Below are 23,581 nucleotides of genomic sequence, written 5' to 3'. Positions count from 1 at the left end.
AATTACAAATGTGTTTAAATTCTTTTTAAATACTCTTATTTTATTAGATTTTATTTTTGAACCATTTTCACCATTTCCACCAATGATAAAAAATTGAGTTTAAAACGTGATAAATAAAAAATAAAATGATTATTAAGCATTAGATGATATATGAATGTATCATGATTTCTGGAGGAAAGCTATTGGTGTATAAAATAAGCACCTACCGCCCTCTAGTGAATAAATTGTTTAATACAGTCTATTTCTGTTACATAACTTTAAATGTTGGGAACTCGCCACTAAAATAATATTCCTGCGAGTGCAAAGCAGTAAAGTAAGTCCAGATTATAAAGTCATAAAATTGAATTTTTAACATCGATTTTTTAAACCTCTCTATTAAGTTGAATTTGCGAGAAACTAGTTTTTAAATGTCTTTTTCACTCAAAATGTATATTGTCTTCTATGTTGGAAATCTGTTGGATTTTTATTTTTTTTATTCTGATTTTTTATTAATGATACATTTCAGGTACAGACACTGCTCAGCACATCTTTACCTTATAAAAAGTTCAAAGTTAACATACATAGGTTACATTATTATTATTATTATCAGTAGTAGTATAGTAGTAGTAGTAGTAGCAGCATATTATTATTAGTAGTAGTATTAGTAGTGGTAGTAGTAAATAATTAGTAGTAGCATATGGGCTGGACATTTTAACAGCACATGAAGTTATAAAAAAAGCTTAAATTAAATCAGATCATAAGGGATACAGAGACCAAAAGTATAAATTGCTTTGAGACCAAGATTGCTAAATATTTATTCGAGTAAAACAAGAGAAATGGTTTATACAGTTCAAAAACCTTACTAAAAACAAATATTTTAAATTTGCATTGGTGTATACAGAACGTATTAGATATAATAAATATAACAGTAAATTCCTGGTTTAACTGAATGTTTATCCTTGACCTGAATGAAGAGAGGGACGCGCCAGTCACGTGACCGGCGGCGGCCAATGACAGTGGGCTATGAGGCGCTACAGCGGCGCGAAACGAAAGCGGAGAGGTGCGGGAGAATGGCGCTCCAGAGCAAAAAGAGGAGAATAAGTCACATTTTAACAAACTCTCAGCTTCCCAACAGCCAGAACCTGCTGCTGCCCTGCAGCTCGCAGAATGGCAGCTTCGCCCAGGAGAACGGGCAGAGCGGCCCCTGCGTGGAGGGATCCATTCGCCGCATCACCATGCAAAACTTCCTGTAAGTAGTTAAGCTAGCGCTAGCTAAGCTAACAGGCTAACAGTGTTATACAGCAGCAGCGCTCAGATTCTCTAATATAAATACGAGTTTATTCATGATTTGTAGAGCAGCCTGTGCTGAGTATTTAAACTTCTGTCTATATATTATATTTATGGGTGATGTGTGTAACTGGAGGCGGAGGGTCATGTTTTATATTCTGGGTTGACGTTTGTAAACATTTAATGACAAGTTACTAACCTTGTTAACTAGCGCTAGCATAAATATCTATCTATGTTTATATATAACTATCTATCTACCTAAATATATCTCTATATGCATATATATATATATATATATATATATATATATATATATATATATATATATATATATATATATATATATGTATGTATATGTATATATATATATGTATATATTGCCTAAAAATTATGAGTATGAGTTTCTTTGATTTTACCAAATTAAAAACCTCTGGAATATAATCAAGAGCAAGATGGATGATCACAAGCCATCAAACCAAGCTGAACTGCTTAAATTGTTGCATCAGGAGTGGCAAAACATGATCTAAAAGCAGTGTGTAAGACAGGTGAAGGAGAACATGCCAAGATTCATGAAAACTGTGACCAGGGTTATTCCACCAAATATTGTTTTCTGAACTCTTAAAAAAAACTTTATGAACATGAACTTGTTTTCTTAACATTATTTGAGGTCTGAAAGCTCTGCATCATTTTATTTCAGCACATATGATCACTCAGAGGTTTACCCTGGACCCAACTTAAATATGATAGTGGGAGCCAATGGCACTGGCAAGTCGAGTATTGTCTGTGCCATTTGTCTTGGACTGGCAGGGAAGACTGCTATCCTGGGCAGAGGGGATAAGGTAAGCCCGATAACACTGTTTGTTCTTATTTCATGTAGACTCTTAGGAACACATAATAATATGTTTATGGGTTGTAGGTCTTCGATACCACAAATGAGCCATACATATTGAGCCGAGGTATTCAGACTTGTTTCCTGACATGGGGAGCATCAGCTCTTTGTTTGATGTTGTTTGTTTGATGAACATTATTGCATGTTTTTCATTGTATATTTGTTTTTTCAGGTCAGCTTGTATGTTAAGAGAGGCTGTCATAAAGGATCTGTGGAAATTGAACTGTAAGTATTGTCTGTCTGTCTGTCTGTCCTCGCTTCCTATCTTTAAAGATAGATATAATTTAAAAAATATAGACATAACATTTTATTTATCATTTAATGAACCATTTATTGTGTATTTTTTTGCATGTTTTAAATGTTTAAGTATTTTCTCTGGTATATATTAACACGAACAATATAAGATGTGAGCAGTTGACTAACTATTTCTTAATAGGTCCATCTCTAGGTCGTCTAATGCTTCACCCACTGTTTATTCAGGTACAGGAAAGAGGGAAACTTGGTGATTAACAGGGAGATCCATGTAGAAAATAATCAGAGCGTGTGGATGATGAACGGTAAACACTCCAGTCAGAAGGCTGTGGAAGAAGCAGTCAAGGAGCTCCAGATTCAGGTCGGAAACCTCTGTCAGTTTCTGCCTCAGGTGAGTAACTGTGCAAACTGTTCAATGTGTGTGTGTATATATATATATATACGGGCTTCTTTGAACACTTACCCTTATAACACTGCATTTCAGCGGAGTGGCTTTACTGCTCCTTAATATCAGACTGGTATAATTTATACATAAGGAGCACTGAATTATAAGGCCCACTGTCGATTTTTAGAAAAAAATAAGGATTTTAAGTGCCCCTTATAGGGCAAAAAATACTGTGTGTGTAATTTTTAGCTTGGATCAGTTATATTAAGTGTTAAGAGTGCAAAATTACCATTAGCCGTTAAATACCAAGTTTTGCCTTTACAGTGCTTTCTTCTGCTCAACAGGAGAAAGTTGGTGAATTCGCTAAAATGAGTAAGATTGAGCTTCTTGAAGCCACCGAAAAATCTGTTGGACCACCAGAGATGTACAACTTCCACTGTGAGCTGAAGACCTGTCGCACCAAAGAGAGGGACCTGGAGGTACATTTGTTGTTGTGACTGTTTGTATCAATCTGTGACAAATTGACATGCCGTGATGGTGAAAAGGAGAAATTACTTTTAGAGTAGTTGCGTTTTTACATTCTATTGTCAGTAATGTATGAATTTAGATCATTTAGAGCTAATTCTTAAGGCTATTTTGGTTAATGCATTGTTATGCATTGATATTGTCATGCAGAATGCTCTGTAGTCCAGGACTAGTTTTGAGCCCACTTCAGGGAACCAGCCCTATAAGTGTAACACAGTGTATGAGTGTATAAAGGCAGACGGTAGGCCTGTCATGGTGATTATTATTGCTTAAACTGTATAATAGTTTCAGCAATATTTGCTATACATAACTTTATTGCAACTTCATGATCATTTTATTATGCAATTAAATAACTAAAATAAAAGAAAGCATGCAGTCTGGGATTAAGTCTTTGTGTGGGTATTGTATATTTAAGGAATAATAAGAACTTGCTTTTACATTTTAAAACCAAAATAAATGAAATTTACATCTGATTGATTTAATTTGATTTGAGGGATACTATGCTTATGGGCTATTTTGTGTGTTTCTGTGTTTCTAAAGAATTTGTGTAAAGAGAAGGCCAACTTTCTAGAGAAAGCAAAGCAGAGGAACGAGCGCAATAAGGTGGATGTGGAACGGTACCACATGAAGAGGAGACATCTGGATATGATCCAGATGTTGGAGAAAAAGAAGCCTTGGGTGGTCAGTGTCTGTTTCTGTGCATAATATATTTTTTTTATTATTTTGTAATGTTTGCTGGTTGTCTTACCTGGCTGTGGAAACTATTGGTAAATAATCGCTTAAGTGCTTAAATCTTCTGAAACCCTGACTTAAAAAAAAAAGCAATGTTCACATATGGACATTAGTTTATTTTAATCTTTAAAATGATCCTTAGTCCAAAAAAAAAGTAAATAAACTTGTTAAGAACATTAAATTTGTTGTTAATTTTTACCTGGCCCATGTTTCTGTCTGTACTGGCTGTAGAAATCTTTTACTGGGATTCCTGCCGTCTTGCTTTTAATCAATTGAGTGTAATGTTGTTATGAAATTGAATGGTATGGGCAGTGAAAAGAATCGCCATTTTAAAAAAATGAAGAATCATGGTGCAAAAAAGCAGAATTGTAATTTTCCATTATGAGGATGCAGGTTCTCAAGAGGTTAATATGGATAACGACTTTCTTTTTCCTTTATTTCTTGGTTCAGGAGTACGAGACAGCTCGTAAAGAACTGGAAGAAGTTAAAAAGCAGAGGGAAGAAATGAAAAAGACGGCAAAGTCACTAAAGGAAACTCAAGCTCCCCTTCTGAAAAAGATCCAGGCTATGGAAAGCAAGCTACAGCCTATTGAGAATCAGATGAAGGAGAAGGTCTTGAAGTTTCTCCCTTCAGACAAATTCCCTTTATAATCCTTATATTGTCACTGTTGAATTTACTGTTGACCATTATTGTTGTATTCACAGACTGTTAAAATCAGAGAGGCGTCACAGAGATGCAAACACAAGCAAGACCAGCTGGACCGGAAACATAAGGAGGTAAAAGGCTGCTTGTTGTGCCTTTAGTAAATAACAATATAATTTTTGGCTTCAGTAATTATGTACATGTGGCATAAAATACCATATTGTTGCACAGTAAAAAAAAAAAAAAAGAAAAGAAAAAAGCTCACTGTAAGTATAATTACTGTACCTTTCGCAATATAAGTTGCAGTTAAAATCCTTTAATTATCCTAAAAATCGATTGAAAAAAGTGCACCTTATTTTCGGGTGTGCCTTATGTGTGAATTCTACCAGTCAGGTTGTACAGAACAGTAAAGCCACTTTAGTAAAGTACAGCGCTAGATCACTAAGCGCAGCTAAGCTCAGCGCAGCTAACCCCGCTAAAATACTGGAAATCTAAGCTTACTGTAAATACACAGAAGCTGCCAGAGCCTCGAGAGAGCACAATTGGCCTTGCTCTCTCTGGGTGGGTTAGATGGTAGTGTTTCCCCACATCATTCCTAGGGTGACGTGGACCAGCACAATGCGTCTGTGAGCTGATGTATTGGAACAGAGTCGCTGCACTTTCCTGAATGGGTGGGACAAATTGCCCAAATAAATTGGACGAAAAATTGGTTTTATTCCATATTTACCATACAGGTGCTGGTCAACGAATTAGAATAATTTGAAATAGTGCAATCATGAAATTCTTTGAATGCATTTTTTGTGCAGAAAGCAAATCAGGTGTTCACCGCACCTGTCCTACTCGTTAGACTAATCACAGAACTCGTTACCTGGAAAAAAAATTGCTCAGCTGAGCTTTCCAAAAGGCCCATTTAGGCCATTTAACTGTGACACTGTTGTTTTATTGAATTAGAATAATGGAGAAACCGTTTCATTGAATTAGAATAAATGCTCGAATTTTTGTTTTCTGTGAAGAGTGTTCACTGTGCAGTATAAAGTCAGGGTTGAGTAGAATTTCTAAGTTGTAAAATCAATCATGGGTAAGCAGCGCGACCTCTCAACCGGAATAGTGGCTCAAATTCAAGCCCTTCGCCAACAAGGCTTGACCCAAACTAAAATTGCTGAGCAGCTCGCCATCAGCCAGTCTTCCGTCTGCAAAGCTCTCAAGAAAAACTGCAGCAAGCGCACCAACTGTTCCGGCGTCCGAAAAACTTCTGCTCGCGACAACAAGCAGCTGAGAAAGATCGCAGTCAGCAACCGGTTCAAGTCCACTTCCGAGCTCACCGACTTGTGGAACAAGCAGACCGGCGCTGACGTCTCCAGATCAACCACTTACCGTCGTCTGCGCGAACTCTGCTTCAAATCTCGCGTTCCAGCAGTAAAACCGATGCTGAACAAGAAACAAATGGAGAAACGGCTGAAGTGGGCCAAAGAACACGGCGAGTGGACTGCTGAAGACTGGCAGAAAGTGGTCTTCAGTGACGAATCACGCTTCTGCATCTCCTTCGGTGACCAAGGTCCTCGTGTCTGGCGTCGTGGTGGCGAAACCTACAACCACGAGTGCGTGAAAAGATCCGTCAAGTTTCCCCAGAGCGTTATGGTCTAGGGATGCATGTCCGCTCGAGGTGTAGGGAAACTCTGCTTCCTCAAGAAGACGGTCAATGCTGCCGTATATCAAGATGTTCTGGAAACGTTCTTGATTCTGACTGTTGAGGAACAGTTCGGTGAAGAAGACTTCATATTTCAACAGGATCTTGCACCGGCTCATGCGGCAAAGTCGACCAAAGATTGGTTCACTACAAAACAGCTTGAAGTTTTGGCATGGCCGGCCAACTCGCCTGACCTCAATGTCATTGAAAACCTTTGGGCCATCGTCAAGCGGAAAATTTGCGACAGAAAGCCTACTACGCTGGACCAACTGAAGCAGAACATCGCCACTGCCTGGGAAGCTGTGAGTGCGGAAACTTGCGACAAGCTGGTCAAATCGATGCCGCGGAGACTTCAGGCAGTCATACAAGCCAAGGGGGCAGCCACAAAATACTGAGAAAGTGATGATTGTAATTATAATAAAAATTATTCTAATTAAATGAAACAGTTTCTCCATTATTCTAATTCAATAAAACAACAGTGTCACAGTTAAATGGCCTAAATGGGCCTTTTGGAAAGCTCAGCTGAGCAACTTTTTTTCCAGGTAACGAGTTCTGTGATTAGTCTAACGAGTAGGACAGGTGCGGTGAACACCTGATTTGCTTTCTGCACAAAAAATGCATTCAAAGAATTTCATGATTGCACTATTTCAAATTATTCTAATTCGTTGACCAGCACCTGTATGTATTTTTTCTTGAGGTGTTTAAACTAAAACTTTTATCATTCTCAGATTGATGACATCAAGCAGGCCCTTAGTCTGAAGCAGACTGAGGAAACTGATCGGCAGAAGCGAATCGGGAACACGCAACGAATGATCCAAGACCTGCAGAGGGAGCTGGATAACATGGGCAGCCAAGAGGATGTCACACCAAAGATTGAAAAAGTCAACGCTGATCTCAGGACCATCTTGGAGGAGAAGGCCAGGCTGGATGGAGAGCAGCAGGATCTGCGCAGGGATAAAGACGAGGGCTTCGGGGAGCTGAGACGTATGATTTACTAGATATTTCAGTTTTAAACTGGACGTTTATGTATAAACAGAGGAAAACAAAGAAAAAAAAATAATTTGTTTATTCCGTAAAATTACAGTCGCAAAGACCATCAAAAACCATGATGATGAAACTGGCTTTCATCAGGAACGCCCCAGAAAAGGAAGAAAAAGATTGTTGCCTCAGTTTATCAGAGTTACCAGCCTCAGAAACCACAAGTTAACAGCTCCCTAGATAAGAGCACCTTAATGCTTTACAGAAAGTTTTTTGTTAGTTTTAACACTGTTAAGTTACTACATGATTCCTAATACAGTGTTCCTTCATAATCTGGATGACTTCAGTATTCATTTATAAAGTAGGGGAAAAAAATTTACATTATTTGAGAAGGTGTGTCCAAACTTTTGACGGGTACTGTTCTAGTGCATCACAAAAAATATCATTGAAAAGTTATTTTATTTTAATAATTCAGTCCAAATTGTTATAACTCGTGTTATAATCAGTGTCTCAGTAAATTAGATTATTATATAAGACCAATTAGTCCTTTTGGTAGTGTGGGCAGTGTGCCAAGTCCTGCTGGAAAATTAAATCCTATTCTAATTTTTGGTTTTTATTAGCTGTATGCCATAATAAAAAATAAACACTTAAAAATAGATCACTCTGTTTGTAATACATCTATATAATATGAGTTTCACATTTTGAACAGAATTACTAAAATAATGTTACTTTTTTTTTATTAGATGCACTAGTATATTGCTATAGAAAATGTTTAATAACCCATTTCAGATATTTCAGTATGCATTATCGACAACATCTATCAACGTTTTTCACATGGGAAATTCATTTTTTAGATGTTTTTAGGTATCAGTTGTGGCCATTTTTGCAGCTTGTCTTTTCTTTTATTGTTTGATATAGAGATATTTATATTGTATTGACTGGAATTAAGGTGTTTATTGTACCATCAAATATTATACTATAATCAGTGTATCAATATTCCTAGACAGGCCTTTCATATCTATTGCCCATTTACTTTTATTATCTTTTATTTGATTTAATGTTTTGGAATGATTTTTACATCTTATGTTTGACTCTTAGGTCTACAGATTCGTCTGAGGGGTCTAGAGGACATGATGAACAGAAAGGAGGAAATGTTGCGCAACCGCTTCCGGGACACCTACCAGGCCTTACAGTGGTTGAGGAAGAACCGCAATCTTTTCGAGGGAAATGTCTACGAGCCCATGATGCTGGTGGTGAGAGCTTTACTCAGGCATAACTCAGAAGGGTTTATTTTGGCACGCCTGATTTATTGATTTCTTAAGAGTTTTTGCCTTTTTTGTTTGTTTTTTTTGTCTTCAGATCAATGTTCGAGATCCAAAATTTGCAAAATACATTGAGAGCCACGTTCCCGTCAATGACCTGAGAGCCTTCGTCTTCCAGAAGCAGCGGGATATGGAGAAGTTCATGTCAGAGGTACCACAGAAGCTTGTGATACACATTTCTGGAAAAAAATAGAGATCACTTAAAAATGATGAGTTTCTTTGATTTTACCAAATTAAAAACCTTTGGAATATAATCAAGAGGAAGATAGATGATCACAAGCCATCAAACCAAGCTGTACTGCTTGAATTTTTGCAACAGGTGTGGCATAAAGTTATCCAAAAGCAGTGTGTAAGACTGGTGGAGGAGAACATGCCAAGATGCATGAAAACTGTGATAAAAAAACAGGGTTATTCCACCAAATATTGATTTCTATTTCTCATTTTCTGCAAAAAAATCCTCTAAATTACAATATTTTTTATTTGAAATTTGAAGGAAATGTTCATTTTATTCAAACATATAGCTTTAAATAGCAAAATCAGAGAAACCGATTCAAAAACAGATTTTTTTCCAGAGCTGTGTAAACAGTCCACGTTGAATTAATTTGTCTTTGTATAGTGTTTTTTCTAAAGTGGTTTAAAACCTCAGTTCTTCTTTTTCTGTCTTTTTCAGGTTAGAGATAATCAAAAGCTGAGAGTTAACAGCGTTATTGCACCTTTGGAATCCTGTGCTAATCGGCCACCATCACGACCCCTCGAATCTCTCAAGTAGGAGGCTTTTATCAAGTCTTTCATGTGTTGTTAATACGAATTTTCTGTATTGTGGCTGTACAGTTCTGATGAAAAATCATCTTATGATTGTAGTGTTCCTTTTAATAGGTTTGTAATAGCACATCAGAGAAACCTTGATCTGAAATAGTTAAAAGTAGGGTTGGGTGTTTAATTAAAATACACTGCCTGGCCAAAAAAAAGTCTCCACCTGGATTTAAGTAAGTAAATGATGTGGGGTTGATGCTGCAGTCAGTCAGGTCAGGTTTAGGTTCAGCAACAGTATGTGCTGAAAGAATGAAGTCAGCTGACTACCTGAATATACTGAATATAGACCAGGTTATTCTATCAGTGGAATTTTTCTTCCCTGACGATCACAGGCATATTCCAAGAAAACAATACCAGGATTCATGGGGCTGGAATTGTAAAAGAGTGGATCAGGGAGCATGAGATCATCATTTTCACACATGGATTGAGAGAGTTCACCACAGTCCAGAGTCCAGACCTTAACCTCATTGAGAATCTTTGTGATGTGCTGTAAAAGTCAAGTCAAGAGGTTTTTTATTGTCATTACATCTGAGTACAGGTACACAGTTTAGTGAAATTACGTTCCTCCGGAACCATGGTGCTGGTGCAACATGGGACACCAAAAAAATAGACAACATAAAGTGCAAGGTGTGATGATATAAGTGCAACATAAGACTGTAACACTACAATAAATACAAAAGACGAGACAATTTAAAAGACAGGACAGTGCAGTACCGATACAGTATAATAATGTGCATAGTGAGGATAAGGTGCAGAGATGTGTAACATACTGTAACATATAGAACATATATAATCACAGCAGTTACATTCATAAGGTTTTAAGAGTTCAGAAATCAATATTTGGTGGAATAACCCTGGTTTTTAATCACAGTTTTCATGCATCTTGGCTTGCTCTTCTCCACCAGTCTCACACACTGCTTTTGGATAACTTTATGCCGCTTCTGGTGCAAAAATTCAAGCAGTTCAGCTTGGTTTGATGCTTGTGATCAAACTCATTAAAAACAATTCCAGAGCTGTATATTGGACATCATATACTTCATTTGTATAAATTTTAAAGCTCCTTATTGAACTGAATAATTTGCATTTCAGGCCATGAAAAATAATTATTGTATTTTGTGTTTGTTTGTGGGGCAAGTGACCAGTTGCTACTGATTTAGGGAATCTTGCTGCAGAGAGGTTCTATAGGTGTGACACTGTAGAATATCTGTCCCACTCATGTGATTTCTACTGACCTGGTTAGTAATTACTAAATTCCTCCTGTTTTTTAAACGTGAATTGTTCCCTGCAGGCGCTTTGGATTCATCTCCTACCTCCGAGAGCTGTTTGATGCACCTGATGAGGTCATGAGTTACCTGGTTCATCAGTACAGAGTCAATGATGTTCCTGTGGGCACTGAAAAGACCAAGAGCATGATCGAGACGGTTTGTTTCTTTGCTTCTGTTTCTAAATGTGATTTTAAAAAGAAAGTCATCACTGTAACCTCACTGTACTATGTTTTTCTCTCAGGTGATAAAAGAATCTCAGCTGAGGATGATCTACACTGCAGAGGAGAAATACACAGTGAAGAAATCCGCCTACTCCAACAAGACCATCTCCAGTAACTCCGCCCTGCGCCCCTCTCAGTTCCTCAGCATGGCCATCGACTCTGAGGAGAAACGGCAGCTAGAAGAACAGCTGAGCGTGAGTGACGGCACTTTTTCACCTGTACTCCAAATATATATAAGGAAATTCCGTGTGAAGAATATAGAGAATGTTTAATTATTTATTTAAAGAAGCACTAAACCCCCTGATTTTTGCTGACTCCACCCTCAGCTCAAATTTAAAAAGGATAATAGGCTAATAAATAGGAGGGGCTTTGGGTGATGTATGGGTTTAGAGGCTGGGCATGAGGGAGAGCTGATTGATGAGGAAGGTGGTTGGACGTCAGCAGGGGAGCGGTATTATTGATTGATCTGCATATTGTGATGTGCCTATGCACCCATGTACCTCATCCTCGCCTATACCACAGTTAAACCTGAGAGGGCGCTGCAGAGGCGAAAATTTACCACAATAAAAGTAAAAAAAAAGGTTAATACAAATTTTAATGACTGGTATGTTTCATTACTTCTAAGGAACACATTTCTGCTATTAATGTACCCTAATATATGATGTATTTCATCATAAAGAATTTAATATTTATCTTAAGAATTAAGTTACTTTTTTATTCCCTATTTTTGAATTATTGAAAGGCAAATTAAGCCTGACTTAAATGTAAAACCTGGTTATTAGCACCAAATTAAAAGAGATAAAATTCTCAACAGATTGAAAAAGGAGCAGATTACAGCAGTTTTAATTAAGCAGAGCTTTACTGGCGGTTCGTTATGAATTGTTATATATCAATTAAAAAATAATAAAAACATACTTGTAAAACATGCACAGTAAAACATTTGAAAAACATTTTTAAACGTTAAAAGACCTATTATAAACCCAGGTTTATTAATCACTGATAAACACAGCACTGCAGTTTTGTACAGAAAAGTGTAAGCATGAGGATATAGGGATATTTTATGAGGGCAGCTGTATCTCTGACCTCTACAGGCGGCTCAGCAGAAGGTGGAGGACGTTGATGCTCGGATGAAATCCATTCAGGAGCAGCAGGGAAAACTGGACCGGCGGGACAACGAACTCCGCACTGAGAAGAAGCGTCTCTCGGAGATAAAAGGCAAGAAGAGACAACTGGAGCAGAAAATCAGCACAAAACAGGACAGGTACCAATTACACACACTCACTCACACTTACAAACGCACACACACTCACACTCACATTTACAAATGCACACACACACACATAGAGAGGATTTCCTCTGCACTACAAAACAATATAAATTTATGTATATTTTGTATATTTGTTTGTAGTTTATATGCATGCACTCACTGCATATTCTGTACTTTGGTTTTGTAGTAAGTTTTTTTTTTTTACATTTCATTGTTTTATTACATTTTGTTAAGTTATTTATTTTTGTTTACAAAAACTTGATTGTAATATCATTGGAAGTTACTTTGTTTCAGTAATTCAATTTAAAATGTGAAACTCATATATTATATAGATGATTAATCACAGATTAAACACAGAATTATCTATTTTAAGCGTTTATTTCATTTATTGTTGATGATTATGGCTTACAGTCAATATAAAAACCCAAAAATCACTGTCTCAGAAAATTTGAATATTATATAAGACTGATTGGTACCAATTGGCAGTGTGGGCAGTGTGCCTAGTACATAGTGACGCAATAAAGTTTACAGATTTTATTTTGTTTATTTATTTTGTTCTACTGAATGTTTGAAACTGTTATAATTACACTAAATAACAACTGAACATTTAATTTTATTGCATTAGTAATTTTTTTTAATTACTAATATATTTTGCAATGTTTTGTAATATCGCCCATAATATCATTCACAAAAATATCCTGAGATATTGTGATATTATATTAGGGCTATATTGCCCACCCCTGCTGTGAAGACAAACACACCATCAGCATAATACCATCAGATTTACCTTTAACCTTTTCTTTTCTCTCTTTCTCTCCTTTTATCTCTTTCTTCTGCAGCCTGAGGCAGATGGAGCAGAGCGGGATCAACCTTCAGGAAGCTGAGGAGGAGGCTAAGGCCAAAATCTCTGACGTAAATGACCAGAAGGTGGCCATTGTGGAGGAGATCTTGAATTTCATGAAGGTTTGTGTAAAACAAAGCCAGTACACAAAAACCACTTCATATCTAATTCCCTATCAATTAATTTACCTTTTTTTTGCTGTGTGTGTGTGTGTGTCTGTGTGTGCAGCTGAGAGCCAAGCTGAGCATGGAGAAAGTTTACCTGGCTCTGGAGTCAGCAGGTCTGGCGGCTGAGAAAACTCAACTGGAGTCAGATCTCAGGGAGGGGTCGGCAGAACTCAGGAGAGCCGAGGTTAGGAAAATTTACCAGTACCATGTGGTCAAATGCACTGTTGTATGTTCTGTTTCTTTGGTAGATCTTGGTATGTTTAAAACCCTTTTGCTGTAATTATTAACCCCTTAACATGCCTTGTCTTATATACGGGCTACAGGTGTAGGTGATACAAAAAAACTTTTTTCTGCAGTATAATCACTTATTTATACTTTGAAACTTTGAGGGCTTCTCTATTTAATAATTCCAGATCAGTAACAGGAATCAACCCGAATTCTACAGCTTTGAAAATAGACGTAAAAACTAGACAAACATAACAAAACTAAAGGTTTGGAGGAACATGAACATAAACTGTTTGATTTGTATTCAGGAAAATATTGATTTTAAAATGAAGTTCAGGTAAGAACCAATTTTATGATTTCATTCATTAGATTTTGACATTAGCAGATTACTTAAATACATATTTTTAAATTTTCTATTACAATTATGCTTTTTCAGTATTGTTTCTTATCAAACTTATGTAATGCTTAAATAGAAATCCTCAGGATTTAGTGGTGTAAGGTCACTAAAGGCAGACGATTGACAAAAATCCTAGTCTGTTAAGGAGTTAACTGCATTCCACTGCATTCTATTCTGCATTCTTCTGGGCTGCTACGTTATTAAAGGCAGTCCCAAGCTGAAGGATACTTTATATACAGCTGAGAAAAACTTAATTTTTACATTTTCAAACAAACTTTGCATCAGAGTCTTTGTTTCTTGACATTTTTGCATGTTTTTTCTGGTGCTGTTTTAATTTTTAGTTAATTTTAAAATGTTTGAAAATGTATCCAAGAAAGTAAAGTTTTGCAGCTGTTTGGACTCTGGTTGCCAATCAGCATTCCCTTTAAGAGGCAGATGTGCTCTGACTTTTGCGCATTCGTATCTTAACAGCGTGATGCTTTGCACGTCCCAGCGGCAGAAACTGACCTGTGCATTCACACTCACTCACGTGTACAATAGAGACATAGAGAATCCCAATGTATTTGTTGTGTCTCAGCATTATATTTCAATTTCAATTAACTTGTGTATCTCTGTATGTGTGTCTTTTTCTTTTCTTTAACTTCTACAGCAAGAGTTTGCTCAGCTGGACCAGAGGAAGACGAGTCTGTTGGGGACGTGTAAGAGCTTAATGAGGAGAGCCAGTGAGATTTGCAACATGAACCCAGGAGAAACTGTAGTACCAGAGATTCTGCGCACGGTCAGAACCGAACTGCTGTCTCCTCAAAATGTATTCTTTTTTTCCTTTTTCCATTTTCTTATTTTTTAACTCTCATTGATTTTGTTTATCTCATCCCTGCAGGCTTTCAGCGAGCTGCCGGACACTCTGGATGAGATTGACGCCATGTTAAACGAAGAGCGAGCCAGAGCAGAGTGCTTCACTGGCCTTAATGAAGCAGTAAGACAGATATATGCACACTTAAATGCAGCACATTATACTTTACTGTACTGTAGAGTAATTCTCGTTATATCCCAGTCAGTGATTACAAGTCTACTTGATTACTCTCCTGCTTAAAGTTACAATAAGTACAGCAAGACAAAAATATAAATATAAAAGAATAAGTGACACTAAATGCACAATACAACAGGGTCACACATATAGACATACATGAGACAAGAGACAAAATTCAATAATGCAATATAAAGTTAGCTAAGAGTGAAAGTGTACCAGTTACGTATGATGGGGTGGGGGAGGGGGATTAAAGAGGAAACGACAGTACCAGTATAAACAGAACCTGTATAAACATTAGTGCAAATATAGAGGTATAAAAGCTTAAGGCTGGCAAGGTGAATGAGGGCATACAGTTCTTTAAAGTAACACAGCTGTAGGTGGAATTAAAGTGTTTATGACCGTGCAAGTGAAAAGTTTCAGTAATGTGTAGATTCCAGAACATTAAGTGAATACAGTGTTTAAAAACTCCAGCAGCACTGCTGTATCTGATCCACAAAACAAAACAAACAAAACAAAACTACAGTCTGTAATTATATAGAACTATAACATGCTGCTGTATGACCAGTGGAGCTAAAAAAAATGATCAGTTGGCTCAAGAAGTGACAGGTACATTTGTGTGCTTGTTTATTAATCTGTTGTTAATGTTTTAATGTTGCCAGGTGGTGGAGGAATACAGTAAGAGAGAGAAGGAAATAAAGAACATGGAGAAGGAGCTGGAGGAAAAGACGAAGGCTCTGAACGAATACAGACAAAACATCTCAGAGGCATGAAACACTTTACTCTGACTCATCTGACTAGCATTAGATTCAGATTGTGTAGAGGGATACTGGGTAATATTGTATTGTCTGTCTGTGTGTCTGTGTGTGTGTAACAGGCTAAGGAACGCTGGCTGAATCCCTTGAAGCTGTTGGTGGAGCAGATTAATGAAAAGTTCAGTGATTTCTTCCGCTCCATGAACTGCGCTGGGGAGGTGGACCTGCACTCTGAAAATGAGGTGAGTTAAGGCTAGTTTCTACTTCTGCGTCAAACCTACGTGGTAGCCTGTGAGTATCCAGCGAGAGTGCGCTACACCGAGGAGCACGTTTATACTTTGCGTGCGCGTAACAGCAGCTCTGCAGTTTAAACCACGTAAGAGAAAATGTGTGGGTGGGAACGCAAGGCCAGATGGACCAATCACAGCTGCTGCTGTCCGCATTGTGTGCCGTGTGGTTACGTTTCCAGGGAGGTATGCGTCGACCTACAGTGTAGGGCAGAGGTCACTAATAGGTGGACCGTGGTCCGGACCCGGACGTTGTCCAGTGCGAACACAGACCGATAAACTACTGAGAATTATTGAATTCTGACAGTGTTCATTTAAAGCAGCGGAACTTTTCTTGTCTGTTCTTCGCAAACTCACAGACCAATCACGTGTGTTGTAAGCTTACCAAACTCTCCTCTGCCAATCAGCTCTGCGCACAACCCTTCCTCAAAACTAAGGCAACCCCCAGGGGACAAAAAGCATTGGCAACTCCCCCCCATAACATAAAGTCTACTACAGTAATAAAATTTAATTTAAAAACTTGTTTTTAAACAAAGCTGCTATTCTGGTTCAGCAAACATTCTCCATATATTGTACGATTTGTCATTCAAGAATTTCATTGTCAACACATCGTTAATGTGTGAGCGAGAGAGAGAGAGCGTGAGAAAAAAAGGGGCACGCGAGGAAGACACGCACACACAAATAGTGAGAAATACAGCATCCTGATTGGCCTCTTCTTATGCTTATTCGGCCAGTGAGGTTTCAGTGTGGGCGGGACTTGCAGCGCGTGATTTAGTGAACACAAACAAATTACATCTGACTCCGCAATACTCTAGTCTGGATATTGTGAAATAACGACAGTTCTGCTCACTGCACAGTTTAAACACTGACTTCTATATTACTTATGGTGGGTTTTAAACAGGATTAACTCCTACATTAACATTACTAACGCTAGATAGAGTAGCTGGCTAAGTGTTAGGGAAATACTGTATTCTGTACACTATATTAAAATTGTTATAGTGATTATATCATATACAGCTCTGGAAAAAAATAAGAGACCATGATTAGTAGGGGTGTGACGAGATCTCGTGGCACGAGATTAAAACGGACGATGTTTCTCATTAGGCTTAAACCTCACGGGGCAAGTGTGGACTTTTTAAGAGGGATCTGGCAACCCAGTAGTGATACCAATAGAGTATGGTGGCTAAGCAGTGAGAGCAAGTCAAGTCAAGAGGCTTTTATTGTCATTACATCTGAGTACAGGTACACAGTGTGATGAAATTACGTTCCTCCGGAACCATGGTGCAACATAGAACAACAAGCAATAGACAACATAAAGTGCAGGAGTGACGACAGTGCAACATAAAATTATAAAATTATAACACTAAATAACAATAAATACAATAAATACAAAAGACGAGACAATTTAAAGACAGGACAGTGCAGTACCGATACGGTATAATAAAGTGTTTAGTGGGGATAAGGTGCAGAGATGTGTGACATACTGTAACATATATAATCACAGCAGTTACTGAGGTAGAGTTTATAGTTTTTAAGAGTGCAGCAAATAAAGTCATGTCAGCCTCTGTGTGCTGACTGGGTGTGTGTGTGGGTGAAGTTCAGTTCTTTGTGAGTGTAAAGGGGGGGGGTGTACAGTTTAGTTTTGTGCGAGTGTGTTGGGTGAGTGGTGGGTGGGGTGGGAGTTCAGTTCTGTCTCTGTGCGTTGAGAAGTCTGACTGCCTGGTGGATGAAGCTGTTGCAGAGTCTACTAGTGGAGGCTCGGATGCTCCTGTATCTTCTGCCGGACGGCATCAGAGCGAAGAGTCCGTGTGAGGGATGGGTGGGGTCGTCCACAATGCTGTTGGCTTTGCGGATGCAGCGTGTGGTGTAGATCTCGGTGATGGAGGGAAGAGAGACTCTGATGATCTTCTCAGCTGTCCGCACTATCCGCTGTAGGGTCTTGCGGTCTGAGGTGTTGCAATTCCCAAACCAGACGGTAATGCAGGTGCTCAGGATGCTTTCTACAGTCCCTCTGTAGAACATGGTGAGGATGGGGGGTGGGAGATGTGCTTTCCTCAGTCTCCGCAGGAAGTAGAGGCGCTGCTGGGCTTTCTTGGTTATGGAGCTGGTGTTGAGGGACCAGGTGAGGTTCTCTGCAATGTGAACACCGAGGAACTTGGTGTTATCCACAATTTCCACAGCAGAGCCGTTGATGTTCAGCGGGTGGTGGACACCTGGAGCTCTCCTGAAGTCAACAACCATCTCCTTGGTTTTATCCACGTTAAGAGATAGGTTGTTGGTTCTGCACCAGTCCGTCAGCCACTGCACCTCCTCTCTGTATGCTGACTCGTCGTTCTTGCTGATGAGGCCAACTACAGTTGTGTCATCAGCGAACTTGATGATGTGGTTTGAGCTGTACTTTGCAGTACAGTCATGAGTCAGCAGAGTGAACAGCAGTGGGCTGAGCACACAGCCCTGGGGGGCGCCGGTGCTCAGTATGGTGGTGCTGGAGGTATTGTTTCCAATCCTGACTGATTGTGGTCTCTCAGTCAGGAAGTCTAAAACCCAGTTGCAGAGGGACGAGTTCAGGCCCAGCAAGCTCAGTTTTCCGATCAGATGCTGAGGGATGATGGTGTTGAATGCTGAACTGAAGTCGATGAACAGCATTCGAACATAGCAGTCTTTGTTGTCCAGGTGGGTGAGAGCCAGGTGGAGCGCAGTAGAGATGGCATCGTCTGTTGATCTGTTTGGACGATACGCAAACTGCAGACGGTCCAGTGAGGACGGGAGCTGGTTTTTGATGTGCCTCATGACCAGCTTCTCAAAGCACTTCATGATGATGGGAGTTAGTGCAATGGGACGGTAGTCATTAAGGCAGGACACTTGAGACTTCTTCGGCACAGGGACGATGGTGGTCGTCTTGAAGCACGTCGGCACGATTGCAGTACTCAGAGAGATGTTGAAAATGTCCGTGAGAACATCCGTGAGTTGTTCTGCACATCCTCTGAGCACTCTGCCAGGAATGCTGTCTGGTCCTGGGGCTTTCCGTGGGTTGACTCTGAGTAGAGTTTTCCGCACATCAGCTGAGGACAGGCACAGTACCTGGTCTTTGGAGGGGGTGTTGTCTTCCTTGCTGTCGTGTAGTTCTGTGCTTCGAACCTTGCGTAGAAGGAGTTCAGTGCATCTGGAAGGGAGGCATCACTGTTACAAGCAGGGGAGGGTGACTTGTAGTTGGTGATGGTCTGGATGCCCTGCCACATGCGCCGAGTGTCAGTAGTGTCCTGGAAGTGGGCGTGGATTTTCTTTGCGTAGGTGCGCTTTGCCTCTCTGATCCCCCGGGAGAGCTTGGCTCTAGCTGTTCGGAGGCCAGCCCTGTCCCAGCAGCTCTCAGTAGAAGAGAAAAATTCAGGCATTTGCATAGAAGATGCTTCTGCCATTTTTTTAGTTGTATGTCTGGCTGCATTTTGGCTCCAGTAGAAACAATAAACGGTAACAGAGTGACCAACAAGACACAAACCATATGTAAATCCTACACGTGACTGTTTCATAGGCAGTTGTACTAATCCCTTAGCTCTGTACTGTATTTAAAAAATGTTCTGTCTCTGTTTGCACTTAAAGCATAGTCTTAATATGACTGATTATGGTTATGCATATTTAAATTACAAGAGATGTAGGAGAAAAAAACACAAACCATAGTCTTAATATGACTGGTTGTGGTTTGTACTTATTGTTTGCACTATATAAGACCTAGAAAAGTTTATTTTTTATTCTTATTTCTATTTCTTATAGAATCAATGTGTGAGAGAAACCAGTCTGTTAAGTTTGCGTTATATGATTTTGTCAATGAAATTCTAGTTTTCAAGTTTTTCATTTTTGAGGTTTTCTTTAAAATTGTATTTTATAATCTCGTCCCATCTCGTTCTCGTGAACACAGTATCGTGTGTCGTCTCGTCTCGTGATATTAGTGTCTCGTCACACCCCTAATGATTAGTTTCTTTGATTTGTTCTTTGAACATCTCTGGAATATAATCAAGAGGAAGCTGGATGATCACAAGCCGTCAAATCAAGCTGAACTGTTCAGATTTTTGCACCAGGAGTAAAGACAGAAAGTTATCCAAAATGTACTGCACAAATGGTCTTGGGCCCTAAACATTTAACAGTAAATGTGCAGTAAAATATGCATTGAATCAGGAGTCTCACCACAAAAAGTGCAAATAGAGGGCATGGCAAAAAATATTCGTGACTAACCTGAAAAATGATTGGCAGACTAGACGTCTACTAAAATAGTCGTTGGTTGCAGCCCTAGTAAGAACTAACCCCTGTGTTTATTGTGTGGCAGGAGGAGTATGATAAGTACGGGATCCGGATCCGGGTGAAGTTCCGCAGCAACACTCAGCTACACGAGCTGACCCCGCACCATCAGAGCGGCGGAGAGCGCAGCGTCTCCACCATGCTCTACCTCATGGCCCTGCAGGAGCTCAACCGCTGCCCCTTCAGAGTCGTCGATGAGATCAACCAGGTCTGTTTGACATTTTGGACATTTCTGCACAACAACAACAACAAGATATATATATTTTTTTATTTACATTGTTTTAGTATATTTAGTCCAGTTAGTTTTGGCTTCACATAAAAACGAACTTTGCTTATTCCTGCCACCATCACCAGCGTGGACTTTGTTTCCCTATACTTGGCATTGATTGGTTTGTATAGGGGGGGTGTGAGGGCATCTTTATTTTCAGAAGTGTGGGAGTAAACAGTCATTAGTGACTCAGCGGTCACTAGTCTTATTTTGCTAGTGATTTGATTTAAGTGGAATCCCTTTCTCTCACATTTATAATAAAAAAAATCTATTTTATATATGTGTGTAGTTATTTATTTATTTATTTATTTTAAATACTACTACTCAAAATAATATGTAATTCCAGATTTGTCTGCATTATAATTATAAATTATTAAAGTTCTGGTCCATGTATTTTAGTGCATAGTACAAATGCTGACACTTTATGGGGCAGGGATTAAGCATAATCTTGGACAAAACAGGATTTTGAAAAAGATTTGCAATTAAAACGAAATTACAGTCTATATACCCTTGTAAAAAGGAAGTATACTTAGGAGCATTAAATGTATGGTTATATTTTACGTAAAGAATACTTAAAATGCATTTTCAATAAATATGCTTTATGAGAATACACTTAAATTAAATATACTTTTATCTGTGTTTCCATAAAATTTATTTTTAAGCAATGTGCTTTAAATGATAGTGTGGAGATAAAAAATATATGTCTTGGCGTTAAAAATGCTGCCTAAAGTGCACTTTAGTGTAGTTTTTTTCCTGTGTTATAAGGTCTACACAAAATATGTGCATTGATGTCAATACGCAAAGTAGTACATTTACAACATACTTTGAGTTAAAAAATATATATGTTTAATAAACACATACTTAAATCTACTTAAGTTTGCAAAAGGTTTAGTGAAAAAAGCATTTAAGAGCACAATTAAATGCTTTTATGCTGTTTTTAAATATATCTTAATTACAATTAAAATATACTTTAGATAAAATGTACTAAAATAGTATATGTAGTTATTTTAAAATAAAAAAATATATACTTTCCCCATGTTGGATATATTTTTAAAAATATATTTAAATGCACTTTTCTTTAACAAGGGTAGTGGCTCAAAAATGTTGTCTTAATTTATTTTGTACTTCTTGAAATATGTTGACAAGAAACAAATGGATAACAGGATTAGGACACTTCTTAATCATTTAATTGATTTAGACATTTAATTCAGTCCCATTGCAACAGGTGTATAAAATCAAGCACACAGCCATGTGTGCATTCTGCCTGTAGGAACATGTAATGAAAGAATAGATGTTTGTAAAGGGCTCACTGAATTTAACTGTTGGGGTGATTATAACAGGGTATGGATCCGGTGAATGAGAGGAGGGTATTTGATATCGTGGTGAAGACGGCCTGTGGTGGAAACACATCTCAGTATTTCTTCATCACACCTAAGGTGAGTTAAGCTTGAACTCTTTGTGGCTGTTGTATGAACTAGAGATGGATTTAAAGAATTGATCAGCTCTGTATCAGATAACTTAGCTTAGCTAAGTGCTGGTGCTAAAATGTTGTGTATTGTAGATTAATACTAAAGCAGGGGTGTCCAAACTTTTTTTGTTGGGGGCCAGAAGGAGAAATATTTAAGTCACGGGCCACAGACTCTATAATAAAACAAATAATGAAATATACCACTTTAAATAATACATTCTCCTGATTTTTTTTATGTACACACCATTTGACTTGATTTACTATCTTTATCTATATATGACAGTGTTGTGTAAACTAAGATTTTTCAAATTGATGTTTCATTTCATGATGTCTCTTAATGTTAAACTCCTTAATTATGGCAACTTTTACACTCTTTTGATGTTTTTCTGCGCTACAACTGAGCACTCTCTCCGCTTTTAGACTCTTTGGCCCGTTTTTCTGCGCTACAACTGCGCACTCTCGCTGCTTTTAGACTCTTTGGCCTGTTTCTGACACCTAGTGTTCAAACTTTGAATCTCACATTATAAAAACCTGCTTAACAGTGGGCCAACTTTCATTCTATTTATAAAATACCTCCGTAATGTGGACACCCCTGTACTAAAGTCATCCAAACTATGAAGAGAAATCTGGTATTATTTAGCAAAAACAAAAAAGTGTTAAACAAACCAGAATATGTTTCCTATTTAACATTCTTTAAAGTAGCACCTCTCAGCTAGATGACAGCTTTGCACATCTTAGCATTTTCTCAGTCAGCTTTATGATCGGGGTTCGTACAGTCATAAAAAAAAAAACCTGGAAAAGTCATGGAGTTTGGCCTGGACACATTTTGGAAAAATAAAAAATACCAAGAAAGTTTTTGAAAAGTCCTAAAAGTTTTGGTTTTAATAAATAATTTAATGTTTCAGTAAATCCGTCAAATCTCTAAGCTACTAATGCAGCTTTAATTATAACTGTAAATTCACACAGTATAAATGCTGATTTAATGTTGTCTGTCCAGACACACATATAAGGCAGAGACCTGCAAAATATGCACAAAGGTTATTCAGCAAGTGAAAGTGTCTGTATAAATATTTGACTCTCTCTTCCTGTGTCTTCCTGGACAGCTTCTACAGAATCTGACGTATGCAGAGGAGATGACCGTCCTGTGCGTACACAACGGCCCCCACATGCTCCCCCCAAACAAGTGGAACGACAGGGCTTTTCTCAGGCGAGTCAAACGGAGGACCAACCAATAAATCAATATATCAAATTCTCAAGTTCTTAACATTTTAACTAATCACATATCTCCTGCTACTATTCCTATATCACACCTCAATACTACACCAAGTGCCTGTTCTATCTGTTCTCTTCTTTTAGTTTTAACAAGTCGTTCGTTGTTATTTATAATTGTTATGGTACATGTTTGCACATTTGTAAATTAAGAGTTTGAAGAAAGGTTAATCTGGCTGTTAATAAAGTCCATATTTGATAAAAAAGTGATAAGAATTGTCTGTCTGATCTGTTCTAGTTTGGAATAAATGGCAATTTTTTAAAAAACGTCTATCTTCTCTTCTACTTGGGCAAGAGGCCGGTTCCAGTGACTGCTCAGAATTTGGTACTGACTGCATGAAT

At 38.2% G+C, this 23,581-nt stretch overlaps 1 protein-coding gene across 1 annotated transcript; it reads left to right on the top strand.

The window, feature by feature from the left end:
- Positions 1-999: 999 nt before the first annotated feature.
- Positions 1,000-23,445, top strand: smc5 (structural maintenance of chromosomes 5). Its single transcript, XM_022687157.2, has 24 exons — positions 1,000-1,228; positions 1,964-2,105; positions 2,328-2,380; positions 2,636-2,798; positions 3,137-3,271; positions 3,858-3,998; positions 4,500-4,661; positions 4,755-4,826; positions 7,108-7,363; positions 8,456-8,610; positions 8,717-8,830; positions 9,350-9,444; positions 10,781-10,913; positions 10,999-11,172; positions 12,070-12,239; positions 13,085-13,208; positions 13,315-13,437; positions 14,525-14,653; positions 14,756-14,851; positions 15,565-15,669; positions 15,780-15,899; positions 20,263-20,442; positions 21,843-21,938; positions 23,074-23,445. The coding sequence occupies exons 1-24, from the start codon at positions 1,050-1,052 to the stop codon at positions 23,203-23,205; spliced, it is 3,249 nt and encodes a 1,082-aa protein (XP_022542878.2). The 5' UTR covers positions 1,000-1,049; the 3' UTR covers positions 23,206-23,445.
- Positions 23,446-23,581: the final 136 nt, after the last annotated feature.

This window comes from Astyanax mexicanus, chromosome 20, assembly GCF_023375975.1.
Source record: "Astyanax mexicanus isolate ESR-SI-001 chromosome 20, AstMex3_surface, whole genome shotgun sequence".
NCBI classification, from domain to species: domain Eukaryota; kingdom Metazoa; phylum Chordata; class Actinopteri; order Characiformes; family Acestrorhamphidae; genus Astyanax; species Astyanax mexicanus.
Note: the sequence above shows the minus strand (reverse complement) of the source record. Positions and strands in the feature narration are given on the sequence as shown.